Source organism: Elephas maximus, chromosome 3 (genome assembly GCF_024166365.1).
Source record: "Elephas maximus indicus isolate mEleMax1 chromosome 3, mEleMax1 primary haplotype, whole genome shotgun sequence".
Classification (NCBI taxonomy): Eukaryota; Metazoa; Chordata; class Mammalia; order Proboscidea; family Elephantidae; genus Elephas; species Elephas maximus.
Window position 1 is genome coordinate 59,042,904 of NC_064821.1, and position 17,928 is coordinate 59,060,831.

General features: G+C 48.7%; 1 protein-coding gene across 1 annotated transcript in view; it reads right to left on the minus strand.

Annotated features, from left to right (window-relative positions):
• Positions 1–17,221, minus strand: part of CAPZB (capping actin protein of muscle Z-line subunit beta) — a 168,759-nt gene extending 151,538 nt beyond the window's left edge. The window contains exon 1 of the mRNA XM_049878117.1: positions 17,116–17,221. Within this exon, the coding sequence (XP_049734074.1) occupies positions 17,116–17,118 (3 nt within the window). The 5' untranslated portion in view covers positions 17,119–17,221. The remainder of the gene's footprint in view (positions 1–17,115) is intronic.
• Positions 17,222–17,928: the final 707 nt, after the last annotated feature.

Below are 17,928 nucleotides of genomic sequence, written 5' to 3' on the forward strand. Positions count from 1 at the left end.
ATTTTCCTCAGCCCTGTGTTTGGATGGAAGGACGCACAGATGGATGGACAGACATGGAGGGCTGCAGTAGTCAGAGAAGGCTTGGTGGTGGAGGTGGGATGGAGCCAGACCCAAAGGATAAGTGGGACAGACGCAAGCAGAAGCGAGGAAAAACAAGGAAGCGATGATGCAAGCTGAGGCCCAGAAACAGAAACGCGTCAGCCACGGTGGTCACCAGAGGATTTCAGGTAATCTAAAGATGAGCGTCTTTTGTGTCAGTAATTATATATACTTATTTCAATGAACTGTAATGTGTAGTTTCTATTTATAGCAATTAATATCAGTTTTTCACTTACGGTAATGACAAAATTTCCTTTCTAACTAAGTTAAACAGTGAGGCAATCTAAAGAGAAACATCAATAAAAAATGGTCTGGTATAGAGACGGATGTGGCAAAAATTGTGAAAGCTAATCCTAGAATTGGACATTTTTGTAGTAATGCAAGGTGCCCTCTTGACTTGGCCAGAACAGGGAACCAGGTTGAGGAAATGAAGCTTGCCAGGCAGGGAGGATGAGGTCAGATCAGAGGGCCCTGGAGGATGCGGGGAGAAGGGGGGCCTACCTTGTTAGACAGCACTTGTTAGAGGAGAGAGACTGGAAAGAATGAGTGGAGAGAAAAATGCTTGTTCTCTTTAGCCCTATAATCTCACTCCTGGGGATTTAAGGAACTGAGTCAAGAGAAGGAGGTGGGGGGAAACATACACACACACACGCACACATATATATGTATTCAATGCAACTAACAGACCACAGTAAACTACTCCCTTATTTAATCCTCACAACAGCCCCATGAGGTGGTATCCTTAACATGAGTATTTTACAGAACTGTTAAGGACACGATAGTACAGTGAAACCTGTGAGAGCTGAACTCAATGGGGCTGCCTTGTTTTCCCAGGTCTCACGAGTTTTCCCCCTTTGACAAGGTGCAGTCTTACCACTTATATCTGCATTTTCCTTCTTTGGCAGGTTTCCATCTTACGTAAGTTCCAACTTCTAAGGTTTTACTCTATTTTGCTGTACTCAACACTGTATCACAAATTTTTCCCATGCTGCTAGAATCATATTTAACATTTTGATGGCTGTACTACATTGTATTGATGTACCAGCATTTTTAACCTACTGTTGAATATCCACTTTCTCCACTGTAATTCAAGTCTCCTACGTACACTACAAGGATCAAGGAGGCCTGAGTTTGAATCCTGACTCTGTCCTAGAGTTCATCTTTAACTCAGGGTATCAACTTTCTAGATTGGTCAACCCAACTGCCATAAAGACCTCTCAAAATGTCCTACTGGATGGTGGTGGGAATTTGGTAACGGGTATTGGTGATGGCTCCACGACACAATTAATGTAACTGATGTCACTAAATTGTACACGTGAAAAACATTAAATTAGCAACTGTTACATATTTTCTACAACAGTAAAAAAAAAAAAAAAATGTTGTATTGGAAAAAGTGGTCTTCCCATGCATCCCTGGAGAAGCACACTCAAAGATAAAGTTTTCAAACTGGGCTAAGTTCATGCAGCAGAAATGACATAGCCTACTCAAAAGTATACAGTCTAGAGTATTAGACATGGGGCCCTAGTCCTACTTGCCCTAATGATTTACTGTGCGACCTGGACAAGCCATAAGCCCCATCATATGAGCAGTAAAATTCCATGACACTGTAGGGTTTAAGAGCAAAGGCTTTAAAGTCAGACTGGCTGGGTTCAAGCCCTGGCTCTGACACTTATTAGTGATTTATGTAAACTCAGTAAGACTCTATTTCCTCATATGTAAAATTCATAAATCCGGTGCACAGGATAATTCTGGAAACTAAACAGGATAATGCATGTAAAGTACTAAACAAAGCACACAGTAACAGATGTTACTGCCTTCCTCTCCTCAGTAACTCTGCGGGGCTGCTAAATGCTTCAGCTGATTCGGAATTTGGTTGTTATTTGTCCTAATACGCTGCGTATCACCTGAGGCTTGGAAATCATTTTTCCCCATTTTTTTTTTCTTTTCCTTAGAGATTCTGGCATGTAATAGAATTCAACTCATAGAAAGAATTTTACGGGTTAATGAATGCTTTGCAAAGATGCTGGAGTAAGAATCAAGCCTGACAAAGCACTTTGAGCTCACCTACAAAGGGCCAGGACTGGCCAGTCAAACACTCCATTTAGAAGTCTGTATTCCACCAATTAGTCATAGTACAGGGCAGCCTTCCTTGGGGGCCACAGCAACCAGTTATTATCTGTTATTTCAAGAAATGCTTCCTCAACAACCAATTATATACCAAACAGAACTGTGGAATCAAAAAAAAAGCAGGCTCCTGGGGAAAATTCCCGGGATGCCTTTATGTGCTCTCCATTGGGAATCCAGAAAGCTTAGAAACCATAGTCCATCAACACAAGGAGAAAATACCTGTAAAATCCGTCTGTGGTAGGCAAAAGGACAAGGGAATTCTAGCTAGCAGTTGGATAAACACCTCGGGAGGAAGTTATTTAAAGGAAAGAATGATGAAATCAAGGTGGTTAAGGAAATCTGAAGCCTAAACCTACTTCTCAGGAATATCACAGCAAAAGAATATTAGAAGTTATAGATAAAATGGTACAACCACTTTGGAAATCGATTTGGCGCTTCCTTCAAAAGCTAGAAATAGAACTACCATAACCCAAAAAAAACACCAAACCCACTGCCATCGAGTCAATTCGGACTCATAGCGACCCTATAGGACAGAGTAGAACTGCCCCACAAAGTCTCCAAGGAGCGGCTGGCAGATTTGAACTGCTGACCTCTTGGTTAGCAGCCGCAGCACTTAACCACTATGCCACCAGGGTTTCCAGAACTACCATACGATCCAGCAATCCCACTCCTTGGAATATATCCTAGAGAAATAAGAGCCTTTACACGAACAGATATATGCACACCCGTGATTACTGCAGCACTGTTTACAATAGCAAAAAGATGGAAGCAACCAAGGTGCCCATCAACAGATGAATGGATAAATTACGGTATATTCACACAATGGAATACTACGCATCAATAAAGAACAGTGAGGAATCCGTGAAACATTTCATAACGTGGAGGAACCTGGCAGGCATTATGCTAAGTGAAATTAGCTGTAAAAGGACAAATATTGTATAAGACCACTATTATAAGAACTTGAGAAATAGTTTAAACTGAGAAGAAAACATTCTTTTGTGGTTACAAGAGGGGGGAGGGAGGAGGGAGGATGAGAGAAAAGTATTCACTAGCTAGATAGTAGATAAGAACTACTTTAGGTGAAGGGAAAGACAACACACAATACAGAGGAGGTCAGCACAATTGGACTAAACCAAAAGCAAAGAAGTTTCCTGAATAAACTGAATGCTTTGAAGGCCAGCGTAGCAGGGACAGGGGTTTGGAGACCATGGTTTCAGGGAACATACAAGTCAATTGGCATAATAAAATCTATTAAGAAAACATTCTGCATCCCACTTTGAAGAGTGGCGTCTGGGGTCTTAAACGCTAGCAAGCAGCCATCTAAGATGCATCAATTGGTCTCAACCCACCTGGACCAAAGGAGAATGAAGAACACCAAGGACACAAGGTAAGTACGAGCCCAAGAGACAGGTCCACATGAACCAGAGACTACATCATCCTGAGACCAGAAGAACTAGATGGTGCCCAGCTACAACCGATGACCGCCCTGACAGGGAACACAACAGAGAACCCCTGAGGGAGCAGGAGAGCAGTGGGATGCAGACCTCAAATTCTCATAAAAAGACCAGACTTAATGGTCTGACTGAGACTAGAAGGACCCTGGTGGTCATGGCCCCCAGACCTTCTGTTGGCCCAGGACAGGAACCATTCCCAAAGTCAACTCTTCAGACATGGGTTGGACTGGACAATGGGTTGGAGAGGGACGCTGGTGAGGAGTGAGCCTCTTGGATCAGGTGGACACTCGAGACTGTGTTGGCATCTCCTGCCTGGAGGGGAGATGAGAGGGTGGCGGGGGTCGCCCATCTTGCGAGCAGATGTTATCATCCACAGCCCAGAGCTCTAAGCTGAGGCCAGGGACCCCTTCCAGTACCTTGGCCCACCCCTGGAACAGGTGGACTTATCAGTTATCTGCTGTTTACCTATATAGGCAGCAGACTATGGCCTCTGTTCATTTCGGATCCCAAGCTGCAAGTGTGACAGAGCCAGGGGGTGGAGCAAGTTGGTCCCAAGTTCAAATGCCAGCTTGGTGGATGACATGTAGCTATTATCCCCGTACTATGCTCCATTATTTTTTTTATGCTCCATTATTTCATAGTCTGCCTGGGCTTCATATCAGAGAAGAGGAGGAGAAAGGGAAGGGAAGGAAAAAGACTACATAGGACCTGGGCCTCAAAGGTGGGTCTAAACCCTAACAATGGGTTAGAAGTTGTTGTTAGGTCTCATCGAGTCAGCTCTGACTCAGAGGGACCTTACATATAACTAACAAAGTGCTGCCTGAGTTAGAAGCTACTAGGTGGGAAACAAGGCTCCTTTTTAAATGAAGAACTGCACTAACTGTAAGCTCATTCTTCCTGCGTGTTAAGATGAGCTCCAAGTCATCAAAGCAAGACCAGGAGGTAGCCATCTAGCAAAGTCTGCTAGGGCTGCAAAGATTTAAAAACCGCTAAAGAGCTTTTGTTAGACTCACCAACATAAAGTACTTTCCTTGTACAGGCAGTATTTGACTTATGACGGGCTCCTGCGCCAACGAAGGAACATTGTAGGTTGGTTCTGACAGAAGTCGAATACTTCAGGGTTTTTTGTTGTTTTCATTATTATTGCCTTTTATTAGCAGTATCTTCATAAATCTGATCTTTACTTGTCTTTGATGGTTAGAAACACTACATATAAACTTACAGATATGATGACATCAGCAAATTACATGCTGTAACGTATGTAGTACATATTACTAACAATAAGATGTACAAAAAAAAAGTTGTGATTCGTCATAACTCTGATACATCGTTAAGTCAGGGACTACTGTAGATGAAAACACCACCCCTGAACCAATCTCCAGTGTGTATGTGTGGGCTGGATTTTGGAATCAGAAAGGACTGGGTTTAAAGGCCACTTCTGCTCCCTCCTACCTGTGTGACCTTATACAAGACACTTGACCCCACAGAAGCTCCATTTCCACATCTGTAAAATGAGGGAATAACAAGGGCTTCGGCATTGATTACAGAGGACGTGTCTATGGCACGGGGGCTGGCCCCTTGCGTGATAAATCCTGTAAGCACACATGCAGGGATCAGCTTAAAAGAGTGGCCCAAGAGCAAGCACCCTAGCAGCCCAAAAGTCAGGGTCTCTCCTTAGTGTGATCATTACTACCTGCATTTTAGATTCACAACATTTCTTAAATACAGGGATTTTTTAAGATTTAATCCAATTGTCCCCCCTATGGAATGGTGCTAATTTGCACAATGAATAATGAAATTCTCATAGAGAACAAGCTTGTATTAAGTGTTCACATGTGAGGTCCTCAGCTACAGCCTTTTATCTACATCGTTCTTATTTAATCCTGTCCACTACCTGTGAGGAGGAAGATTATATCCATTTTACTGACCAGAAAATTGAGGCTCAGAGAGATGAAGTAACCCATTCAAGCTCACACAGTTCAGAAGCAGCCAAGGTGGGATTCAGATCCAGCAGTCTCCCCTTATACTACACCAGGCTGCCTTCCAACAATCTTTTTTCCCCCCATTTTCCTTTATCTTACCTCCTCCTTATACCCCTAAACCTCAACACTCTACTTGCCGTAATATCAAACACATGCCCTTAAAATAAAGAATTATAAACCCCAGGCAAGTCTTCGTGGCAGTTCACAAATGCAGGGTTGGTTAGTAGAAGCTGAGAGCAAGTATGAAAACCTGCCACCTTCAGTAACGGAGAAAAGGGATCAGAAAATGAACACGGTGCCTGTGGGGGGGGTGGGGGTGGGAAAGAAGAATCATCGATAAGCACCATGCTCAGGTTCCCTCAAGGCTCTGAGTACCAAATATGACTGGCACTCCAGGGTTGGCCACTCACGCCAGGAGAAAGGAAAAAATTAAGCCATTTTCCAGAAAAGTAACTTTTATTATAACTTGAAACAAAAGCACCATTTCAAACAACTTATTTGCAGAGAGGCAAGTGCATGCTCCGTGAGGCACAGGGCTAACAAGGCTTTCCAATAAGCTATGGGAGAAGCAATGCCTCCTTGATGTCAACGCAAAGTCCAGACTCCTCCTAAAACAAAGCAAACGGAGTTTCCACATTGGAAGGCCCTTTCAGCTCTAATAACATGCTAAGAGTCCAAGCTGCTGATGGTAACACAATGTTATTCTCAATGTTAGTAACAGTTAACAATACTGTGTGCCTGGCTTTACATTTAGTCCTCATAACATCTATCAGAAAGGATACTTTTGTTCTCACCATTTCACAGACAAGGAAACTGAAGCACAAAGTGAAGAAAACTGCCCAGGTATGCACGGCTTTGACCTGAACCCAGACAGTCTGGCTCTAGAGCCAGCACTTTGCTGCCCCTGGATTCAGGATTCAAGACCGCCCGGGCCCATTCTGAAGCTCTAAGAACAGCTAGTAGTGTGACTTTGGGCCAAGTGCTCAGTGCAAGCCACAAGTTAGGCCATCAGTAAATTAATAAGATTACTGTTCCTGCCAGCCCCCAATCCCACCAATGGTAGCACCCTAGACAGTCTTTAACCCCAGGGATGATATACATAGTGTGCTGACCCAATCTCTGAGGCAGACCCCAGGCAACACCTTCCACTTTTGTCACTTTAACTAACTAATAGCCTAACACCGACAACTTCATGAGAATCAAGGTCTGGCTGAGAGTTCCAAGTCCATAGAAAGATCTGGACACTGTTAGAAAGTCTCATGCTGGAAGTGCCCCACCCTAGTATTCAGTCTGTATTAGGCTGAATCGTATGAATGCCAATATTCAACCATTTTTGACTTAGTGTAACAGCAACTTCAGAGTTTAACCTAATTGGAGGGGAGAGACACTTAAATTTATTACTAATCATTCCCTGGATCCCTGGGTGGTGCAAAGGTTAATGCACTCAGCTGCTAACTGAAAGGTTAGAGCATCGTGTCCACCCAGATGGGCCTCAGAAGAAAGGCTTGGTGATCTACTTTCAAAAAATCAGCCATCGAAAACCCTATGGAGCACAGTCCTATTCTGACACACACAGGGTTGCCATGAGTCACAGTTGACTTGAGGGTAACTGGCTGAGTCATTTGTTCATTCATTCAACATTTATGGAGCAGTGACCTGGGTGCCAGGGACAGGGTAACATTGTGACAGCAATCACAACTCAGAGAAGTGAGGATTCATCGTTCATCTTCCCTCCTGAGGATAAGAAAACAGAACACTCAGGCAGAGTAAGGGTAACCAACTCAGCCTATGCAAGGTCATGCAACTATTAAAACGGGCCGTATCGTCTGTCCCCCTTGGAACCTTATGACTTTATGCTGTATAGTCCCCAGGACTGGGGTGGGGCTTCATTTAAAAAAAAAAGCCAAGGGAACCCTGCAAGATTTTATCAATCAACGGCTCTCAGCAGGGGCTGTTACAATGACTAGAGGGGCTGCTGGCACGTGAACACTCAACACAGGCCTGCACAAAGGACACTATCCTGCCCAGAACGCCAAGTTGCACCCGTACGGGTTCTAAGCTAAGACGAATCTAATACTTCAAGGTTTAGCAGGTACCTTTAGAAGTTCAGAAAGTTACATCTGCTTTCATTTCAACAACTTGAACCAAAAATATCTTCTAATTTCTAAAATCTAGACTTCTGAAGCCTCAGTTTCCCCATCCATAAAAAGTGTGTTCCAGTGAGTCTGTGTAGAGAGGCAGGGTGGCAGAATTCAGTAAGCGTGACTTCTGGCTCACATGGACCTGGATCCGAACGCTAACTGCCGCTACTAGCTACTAGCTGGGGTCCTCCAGCAAGTTGCTAAACCTTCCTGAGTTTCCTTATCTGCAAAATAAGGAACCTGACCTCCCACAGCCGGGGTTGAGAGAACTGACGGAAATAATGACTGTAGGCACCCAGCAAAGACGCTGGCACAGGAAGGCACTATTGTTGTGACTGTTAGAATCCAGGAGTGAGTACTTAATCACCTCTGGAATGAAGTCTGCTCTTTCAAGGCAACCTCCAATTCCTGTACCAAGAGTGCCTCTCAAGACCAAGTCACAGGTCTCGAGTCTCAGGGTAACCTGGGGCGTGTACTAGCCGCTGCCTGAAAGGTACTTCAGGGGAGGAGCTGTCCGGAGGAGGATACACACTGAGGAGACAAGGGCAGAGCAAAGCACCTGAACCAGCCCAGCCCGGCCACTGCTCTGTCCTGGGTCTGAGCTCCTCAGTGACAGGGTCACAGCTAGCCCCAGGGACCACACGCTGACCAGGAGTTCACTGGGAGAGGTGCACTCAGCAGAGAAGCTAAGAACTGATAGAAACAAAGCCAAAGATGTGGCAGAGAGAAATTCAAGAGTAGCTCACTCAGGGACCACCCATTTTCGAGTCAGTTCCTACAGAACAAACCCTACAGAACTGCCCCACAGGGTTTCCAAGGCTGTAATCTTTACGGAAGCAGACGGCCACGTTTTTCTCCCGTGAAGCTGCTGGTGGGTTCAAACCACTGACCTTTTGGTTAGCAGCTGACTGCTTTAACCACCATGCCACCAGGGCTCCTTTTGGGGACCACAGAAAAAAACTAGACTCTTCACCAGGAGCATGTATGTGGTGGATAAAAGCTCCCCTTCCAGTTTCTGAGCACAAAGCTGCACGCAGCAGCCCCACACATGTGAAACCACATATAGCCCGTCACGGCCAAAGCTTCAACGGAGAAGCCTTGAGTGGCAACACCAAATGTGAGCAAGCTGGACCCAAGCCCCGCGTCTACCCCTCCCAGCTACAACTGAGAAGGGAAAGGGCATGTGGTACCACCAGGAAATGCCATTAGCTCAATTCTTACGGGAAGCTGCTTGCTATTCACTTACCCCAGCAGAAAGGGTACACGCAAAAGCACCTTTTCATATTCTTAATATTTTAAGTTAAAGGGATTTCACTTGTTAAATGTAATGAGTCCCCTTGCCTAAATCTTCTTATAGAAACCTCTGAGATGGTAAGCCCAAATACTGCTAATACGATAAAGTTAAATGGGGGAGACAGATGGGAACCAGAAAGGGCCTGCTGAGCTCAGCACTAGAAGAGGAAGCTTCACCGAGCAATTCAAGCAGAAGGTGGAGAAGTTCAGAGCCTGCTCCAGTGGTACCAACCGCTTGTGAGCCGCAGTGTGGTAAGAGCTTTGGGGCCAGAAAACACTGGGATGGACTCCTTTTAGACTGCTAGCCTTGGGCAAGGAAATTTACTTCTTGGGATGTCCACAGAATAGGGCGCTACCACCTGCCTCCCAGGCTCGCTGGGAAGTTAAATTGAACACTATCTTTCAGCCACCCATATTCACAATAATCATGGCCCACACTCCTTCTGCACTTGTGAAGTGCCAGGCACTGTTCTACACTTTCCACACACACACTCATTTTATTCTCACAATAACCACCACGCAGCAGGTGAATGGTAACCACTAGGGCTGCCACCCTGGAATAAATAGGGCCAGCATTGTCTGTCCCTATGAAGGCTCCTTTTCACAGGTTCCTAAAGAAATATCAGAAATGTGGGGTGGTAGCAGGAGGAAGCATGAAAACAAACAGGGAGCCAGCCTCCCTAAGGCCAGCGTGTTGTGGACTTTCCCACATTGGCTTAGCACTTACCCCAAGGCCTCTAAGAATCTTAGATTACTGGTTCCATCTGTCTCCCCCATTTAACCCTAAGACTGAGACTCAACAGGTCTGACTGGCCAGTAAGTGTCCACGGAATGAGTGATCTGATGGGAAAGCAACACTAGACAGGCAGCGAGCAGGGCCTGACTGTCAGGAGCACAGCTCTGGGGGCAGACTGCCTGTGGAGGCCTCAGTTTCCTCACCTGCCTAATGACCATAATCAGAACACCGGCCTCATAGGACTGTTCTGAATATGGGGATGAGGAACTCAGTCGATATCAGCTCCTGTCATTATCACCGCCACCATTCAGAGCACCCCCCCACCTCCCCCCGCCCCCGCAGCTCTCATCTGTCTCCCTCACTTTCACCAGACAGTGTCTCAGGCATTTCTGTAGGTCCAGAGTGTAACGCTGCGGCAGCTGAGCTGAACTTGGTGCCACAAGCATGTACAGAATGGCTGACAGATGGATCGCTGGGTTAACCAGACTCAAATCCCCATTCAGTTGTTAGTAGATTATCAAGGCCTTGCAGACACCACTATCTAGGATTTAAACTGACCAGAAATTACTTGTTGAGTCAATGACAAATCATCCAACCAGAATGCCTAAAGAGAACTCTGGGGCCAAAGCCTCCCCTCAGTGCCAGAGGTGGCAAATCACCATGTCTAACTCTGCCTCCCTATCTTTCTCAACCACCCCTTCCTTTCTACACCAACAGCCACACAGTGACACAGACCCTCATAACCTCAGGGGCAGATGCCTGTGAAGGCCTCATTCCTATCTCCCCAGTCTTTCCTACAAACCACAGCCGGATTACCCTTCCTAAAATACCACTACTCTGCCAGCCTCCTCGAATTTCTACCCGCCCTGTGAAAAATCTAACTGGCTCCACACCGTCCCAGATCAAGTGCAAACTCCTTAGCTTAGCAACTCAGGCGCTCCACAACTCACCCCCAACTCGCTCTCCTTGGCCCCCAAACTCACCAGTCTCCCCACACCCCTGACCTTTGCTCTTGTTCCTGCCCCTGCCCCTGCCTAGAGAGCCCTCCCCTGACTGCCCCCACCCCACCTTCGCTGCCTGGGCCGGGTCTTCCTAGCCTTCATGCCCAGCTCCCAGGCTGACTGAGGGCAGGAGGGGTCGGCAGGTCTTCACGGAGGAGGTGCAACTGGAGCCAAGCCTGCAGGGATGGGTAGACCACAGCACAAAGTGGCTCTTGTTAAATCTTTTCTTTTATCACTGCATTCCTGGATTAGAGGCCAGGGATTATGGCTTTCTATTTGTGTCCCTTACTCTGTGGTATGCAAAGCTAATAATCATAGCTACCCTTACTGTGTGCCAGGCACTGGATTAAGCACAGGTTTCCAATTCACAATGTACTGGAATTACAACGAACTGCCCTCAGAACCATCTTTTTTTTTTTTTTCTTGGTGCATTTCAAAGTTAATAATATGTGCTACACACAATGTTGCAGCGCATAATTTGCTGATGGTATCATTCTCAGATACTCACTAGGAAGATGTACACAGACTGGATTTATAAAGACACTGAGAATAAAAAGCAATAATAATGAAAACTATATATAAAAAAAGAGATATTCAACTTATATCGGAACCAACTTACGACAGGGTTGTCAGAACAGAGCCCCATCATAAATCAGGAACTACCTGTACACAACAGATTTCATTTCTTCCCTCTGGTATCCTTATGAAATATGTTATCCTCCTGCCATAGATTAAGAAACTGAGGACACGGGAGATGAAGCTCCTCACTTAAGATCACATACTGAGTGGCACAGGTAGGACTCAAACCCAGGTCTGCCCAACTCCAAAGCCCGCGTCCTCAACACCACACAGCGTTCTGTAGGGCAGGCACCAAATAAAAGACAGCCCACCTCTTAGCTCTCACCAACTCATTCATTCAGTGCTTATGAAGTACTCACTAAGTGCCAGGCAGCCCTGTGTGAGGTACGGGGCAGTCAGCGGGAACCAAACAGACAAGGTCCCTGCTCTCATGGAGCTCACGTGCTCTGTCCAGCCCTGCCCCTCTTCTCCCAAGCCTGGAAGAGAGCAAGGACTCCCCATTCACAGGGGGCTTCGCTACACACAAATGAGGCATCCAGCCCTAAAATGCATCCCCACGCTGTGGCAATACATGGGTCCATCTCACAAGGAGCTTTGTCTTCTGTGGGAAACAGAGCCTCAGGCTGTTGTAGGTAAGTTCTTGATTCAAGACACAGCCCAAACCCAAGAGAACTTCAAATAAGCCTTCTGCTGGCATAAGGTATGGAGGAAAGGGGTCTAGATCTTGAGTCAGAAAACTCAATTCTTCCACTTGGAAGCTATAGAGGGACTAACCACAGACCTCTCTGAGTCTCACCTGTAAAACGGGGATGATAATAATAATTAAAACATATATAATTATATGCCAGGAGCTGTCCGAAGCACTAGACATGAATTATCTCATTTAACCCTCATAACAATCTATGAGGTATGCACTTATTATTATCCTGAGGCAGTCTGGCTCCTACCTCTTTATACTACGCTGCCTCCCTCCTAAGGTGAAGGTGGAGCCTTCTTCATCCGGCTGTTGCAAGGAGGATTTGGTGGGCCAACGCTCCTAGCAGAGTGCATGGCCCAGGGCTGGTGTCCCTTAATAAGTCTCTGCTTCCTTACACTAAAACATAAATCTGTGAAAGTCTTGGTTTTGAAATGGCATTGTTCTAGCTGCTTCCAACATGGGTGATCTTGCAATTGTGTTCTTTGGGCTTCCACACCACCCCCCTCCCCCCGCCCCCCGGTGGCATTTGCTGCAAGAGAAAAAGGCACAAGATCCCGTACTTACGGACCCTATCGCTCATCCGTTTCTGAAAAGCAGAGTTAGTATCTGGCACGGGAGTGAGGGAGATCCTGACCCAAGTCCCAGGCTGGCCACTCACACTGGTCACGCAACCTCGCAGGCTTGGGGTTCCTCGTAAGTAAAATGCGGCTGAGATATAACCTACACACATTGCTGGAGCTCAGGAGACCTTCAATCAATGGTAGCTACCCAGGTCAGAAAAGCTGGACTCCCATGGCGCCACACTACATGGCTACATTCCTAGATGGGAGGGAGCTTCTGGTCTGAGGAGGAACAGATTGTTTACACTGCAATTCATTTTCCTGGTGATGGCCGAGACAAGAGCAGGTACGCGGAACAGGGTCTGGGAGTAAAGCCTGGCACAAGCCCCAACCTTCTTTTAAGGCTCCTGTCATACCTCATACAAATAGGCACATGCTTGCACGTGTATTACGCAAGGCTTTTCCCCCTTAAACTTTAGGTAAGAGTGATGCCCACCCCAACCCCAACTACAATGTAAACTTGGAGGGTGCAGATCCTTGCATGTCTTGCTCACCATTGCATCCTTGGCACATAAAGTAGGGCTAAGCCCAAAGTAGACACTCAATAAATATTTACCACATTAATGTTCCTGTAGCTTCAGGTACCCCCTAACAGGTCTCCGTATTTGCCACCTGTAAGCACTTCTCAGCCTGGGCAGCAGGATTCTGAATGGTCGATATACCTGCCCAGCCACCCATCTGCCTGCACTGTCAGCCATCTGCCCTCTCCCTCTCCCATGGAATGTACAAGACTTCCAAGTAATAAACAGGAATATCTGCTTCCAAAGGTACCATCTCCTTAATCTCAAACTATCGACTATTGGCTTCTTTTTTCAATCTTCCACCAAAAAAGAGGCCCAAAACCAAAAACCCACTGCTGTCAAATTGATTCTGACTCACAGCAACCCTACATGACAGGGCAGAACTGTCCCATAGGGATTCCAAGGCTGTAATCTTTACACAAGCAGGCTGCTGCTACATCTTTCTCTCTCGGAGCAGCTGGTGGGTTTGAACTGCTGACCTTTTGGTTTGAAGCTGAACACTTAACCACTGGGCCACCAGGGCTCCTTATAAAAAGGGGCCAGCTGGGTTTAATGAATAGAGCTGTATATATATGTTGGTTTTGAGTTGAACTATGTATCTCATCCACACTAGACCAGCCAAGACACATTAGTGTCAACTATATTGTTTCACCTTATAAAAATAACAAGCTTCTCCTATCAGCTCCTGTCAGGCAAAACCATCTGTGAGCTGGACTGACAACTCAAGAGGGGCACACTACAACAGCCCTACTACCCAGCACCGGAATCATAATTCTAACCTGTATAAGGAAAAGCCCTTTGAAACTGTAAAGCACTTAAAAAGTTACTACCTACTAAGGGAATGCAAATAAATCCCATTTGCCTATGCAGTTTCAAAAGACCAGGAGAAAACTGATGACCACAAAAATCATGGAATTCATTCCAAAGTCAAATGCATTTCAGATTACCAAACTGCTATGTCCCCCCATGGAAAACTGAGATCTAGCTGTTTTCTTTACTGTCAAATCTAGTAAAAATATAAACTTCCATGGTCTTAAGACATTTATCTATGATGCAACCCCACGCCACCACTTCCGTGCTAACCCAGGTGTCTACCCTGGTTTATTAGTCAGGGTATTTAAGCAGGGCATAAAAACGGACAATAATCAAGAAATTATTTACAAGCCTAGGGGATACTAAAAACAAGATACGAGAATCCGTGTGAAAGTCAAGAGACCAAGTTCATGGACACAGACACATTCCAAAACACAGCACTGCAAGACATTTGCTTCAGTGCCAGATGCCATCCTAGGCCCTGGAGATATAGCTATGGAAAACACAAGACAAAAATCACTGCCCTCAAAGACCTCACATTCTTGCCCAAGCTAAATGTATCTGCATTGCCATACTATTAAATAAGATCTTCTATGCAAAGGACCTAGCACACAGTCGGTAGTCAATAAATACTACTCCTCCCTTCCCATCTCTGGGTATCCCATTGTTAGGGTTTTTAAACAGTGCCATTTATATGTTTCACATAGGCAGCCTGGTGCAATGGGAGGAACTCAGTTTGGAGCTTGCCAGATGCGCTTCCTCTGACTGCCCGTGGCTTTTCCACTGACCAGGCAACACCTTGAATAAGTTACTTTACCCCCAAGCCTCAGTTTCTTCACCTGTAAAATGGGACAGCAACTACCCCAAAGGGCGCTGTGTGGATTACACAGGTTCATATAAGTGAGGCAAGCAGCATGATGTCTGGTACCCAGTAGGCCCCCAATAAACATTAGTCCTTTTCTCTCATCTCTTCCATAGTCTTTTCAGATTGTCCAAATGAGAGCCAAATACAGAACTCTTCAGGAGCCTGTTGTGCTGTCACGCTCCTCCTGGGTCATTATAGGCACTACCCCATCAAATCCCATCAAAATCAGGCACCCAGGAGGCCAAGGCCAGATGCCCCTCCCTCCCGGGGCCTGATAGGCTGCCTCTGTAGCCCCACCTCTCCACTTGACGCTCCATCTACCCTCTCCTGCTTTTGCCCTGGGAGCACACTTACAAAACTTCAGTCTGCTTTGAAACTCCTCACCCCAAAACTGTCCTGGAGAAATCCTTGCCCACCCAGGCCCAGGGCTAGGTTCACCTCCCATGCAGCCAGCTCTGGGTCAGAGCTACAGGAGAAGTTCAGTGGCATTAAAAATGACACCGGCCATGTTTTTAATCCGTATACAGGAATGCAGGAAGAAAATCCTTGGCCAAGCTGAATTAGTCACCCTAATTCAGCAGCAACATCCCTTGATTAAACAAGGAACCAGGATCCTCAAACCCCTTGGGGCCCAAAGTCCAGACACAAGCATTCGCCCTGCACTGGGTGAGAGGAACCCCACAGCAGGGCCCTGATGCAGCAGGTGGATGGGCTCAGCTCAGTCAGCCCCATCTGCGCAGGTTCTCTGACTATGTGGAGCAGAAACCCTCTGGCCCTTCCAGCCTGGATGCTGGGCCTGCCCTACATAAGGTTCCAAAGTGGAGTGGGGAGACTCCCATCTGAGGGCCCCTAGGGACCTGTGTGAAACCCCAGGCCTGTCAAATCAGCCAGACAGCAGCACCTGCCTTCATTACCAAAACAACCACCACGAGTGGAGTTCTCTCCAGCTCCATCTAGCTCACCTGATCCGAGGCACCTCCATAATCAGCAGTTCCAACCCTCACAAGCTGACAGTTCAGGGGGAAAGGGAGGCTGCGCCTGCTAGGGTGCATCGTGTCCAGGCCTTATGTGGGGCTCAGGTCCTAGCGGCCCCCCAAAGGCTAAGGCCTCACAAGGGCAATTGTGTGCTCATCTCTGTCCTGTCAGCTCCCCTACACTCAGCCCTCCCCTCCCACTCATGCTCTCACTCCGTGGGAACCCGGCGCCCCGCAGGACACTCCTCAGGCACCGCACCCGCTGCACGAAGGGTGGGGATGGCCCACAACGCGCTGCGCTGCCTTCCGGGCACACAGATGCCCGCCCTTCCCTTGCTCGCTCCCAGGCGGCCTCCCCAGAAGGGGCAACCCTCAACCTGAGAAGGCACAGCACTGGTACCACCACCACCCTGGTTTGAGAGCTCCCCTCGCTCCCATGCCAGAAGAGAGACAGCTGGGAAGGTTCGCTCTAGGCATGGGGGAGTGAGCCACTGGGTCAAGGGGCAGGGCAGGGAGCAGGGCCCTGGTGGCAGAGTAAAGTTGGAGAGCGCAGGCCCAGGCTGCGCTAAGACCGGCAGCAAGAGGGGAAGGGTGGCATAAATGGGAGGTACGGTCCAGGCGGAGTCCATGAAGGAGGGGAGGTCCAGACTTAAGGCTACGGGAGAGGAAAGAAGGTTCAGAATGAGACCATGGAGGAGAGGGGGAACAAATCTGAGCTAAGGCCACAGGCGGGAGGTGGGAAGTGACGGAGCTCCAGGCCGGGACCATGGAGAGGGGAACAGAGTGCAGTGGGGAGCAGGGGCCTAGTATGGGCCGTAAGTGAGGAAAGGAGTACCTAGCCCGGGCCAAGGGGAGGGAAAGAAGGACCACGCCTGGGACACTGGAGGGGGTGCCTGGCCTGGACCACGGATGAAGGGGGGTCTAGCCTGGGCTATGGGGGAGACTAGCCTGACCCAGAGGTGGAGAGTGGGGCTCCAGCTTGAGCCAAGGGCGGGAGCAGAGAGGGAGAGACAGGGTCACTGACCACCCAAGCCGCCCGGGCCAGCGGCCCCCTCCTGAGCGGGGAAGGATGGTGTCTGCCTACAGCCCAGGACCCCGCCCCTCCCCCACCCCCGGGAACCCACCCTTCACTGGCCGGGGGTCCGCGGGGGGAGGGGAACGCGAGTGCCGGCGGGGCCCCCGGGGCTGGAGGAGGGTGACGTCGAGCCTTTACCATGGTGGCGGCGGCGGCGGCAGCGGTCCCGGTCCCGGCGTTTCTGGCTCTCCCCCCCGCAGTAGGGCCCGGCGCTTCCACTTCCCCGGGTGCCCAGGAGTGAACATCCGGGTCAGCGCCCCCTCCCCCCGCGCCGGGCCGCCGCCACCTTCCTTCCCCGCCCCGGCCCCGGGCCGGGCCCGCCCCCCACGCAGCCAGGTCTCGGCCAATGAACGCGCAGGGCCGCTGCGATCGCCAAGTATGGAGCGCGGCGCGGAGGGAGGGGCGTCGAATGGGGAAGTAAGGGGCGGGGCCTGCGCGGCGGGGCGGGGCGCGGTGGCCGAGCCGGCTAAGTAGGCGGGGTGGGGGCTGGGGCTGGGGTTGGGGCTGGCGCCGGGGCCAGGCTAGGGGGGGTCCTTCGGCGAGCTGCAGGCCGAAGCGGATGGCTCTGTGCCTGCCTGCAGAAGCGGGTGGCAGCAGAGGAGCCGTGCCCGCGGGCGTCCCGGGCGGAGATGCGGAAGGCGCTGGACTTGGGAGGGGACAGCCCTCCCCGACCCACTGCGTGCATCGCTCACGCCTGCGATGGACCCGGAACTGGTGCCGACTCAGGGGCAGCCCAACCCCGAGAGAGAGTTTTAGGAGGAGCGGTGGCTACGAGCTTGGGCTCTGGATGGAACCCGGGGTGTAATCTCAGCCCTGCCCCGCCACTCCTGGCTACGTGTGGGTCTTGGAGCAAGCCACTGCACCTGAGCCCGGTCTCTAAAAAAGAGCCTCCAGTCACACCATTTATTGCATACCTGCCATATACCAGGCCCTCTTTTAGGCACCAAAAGA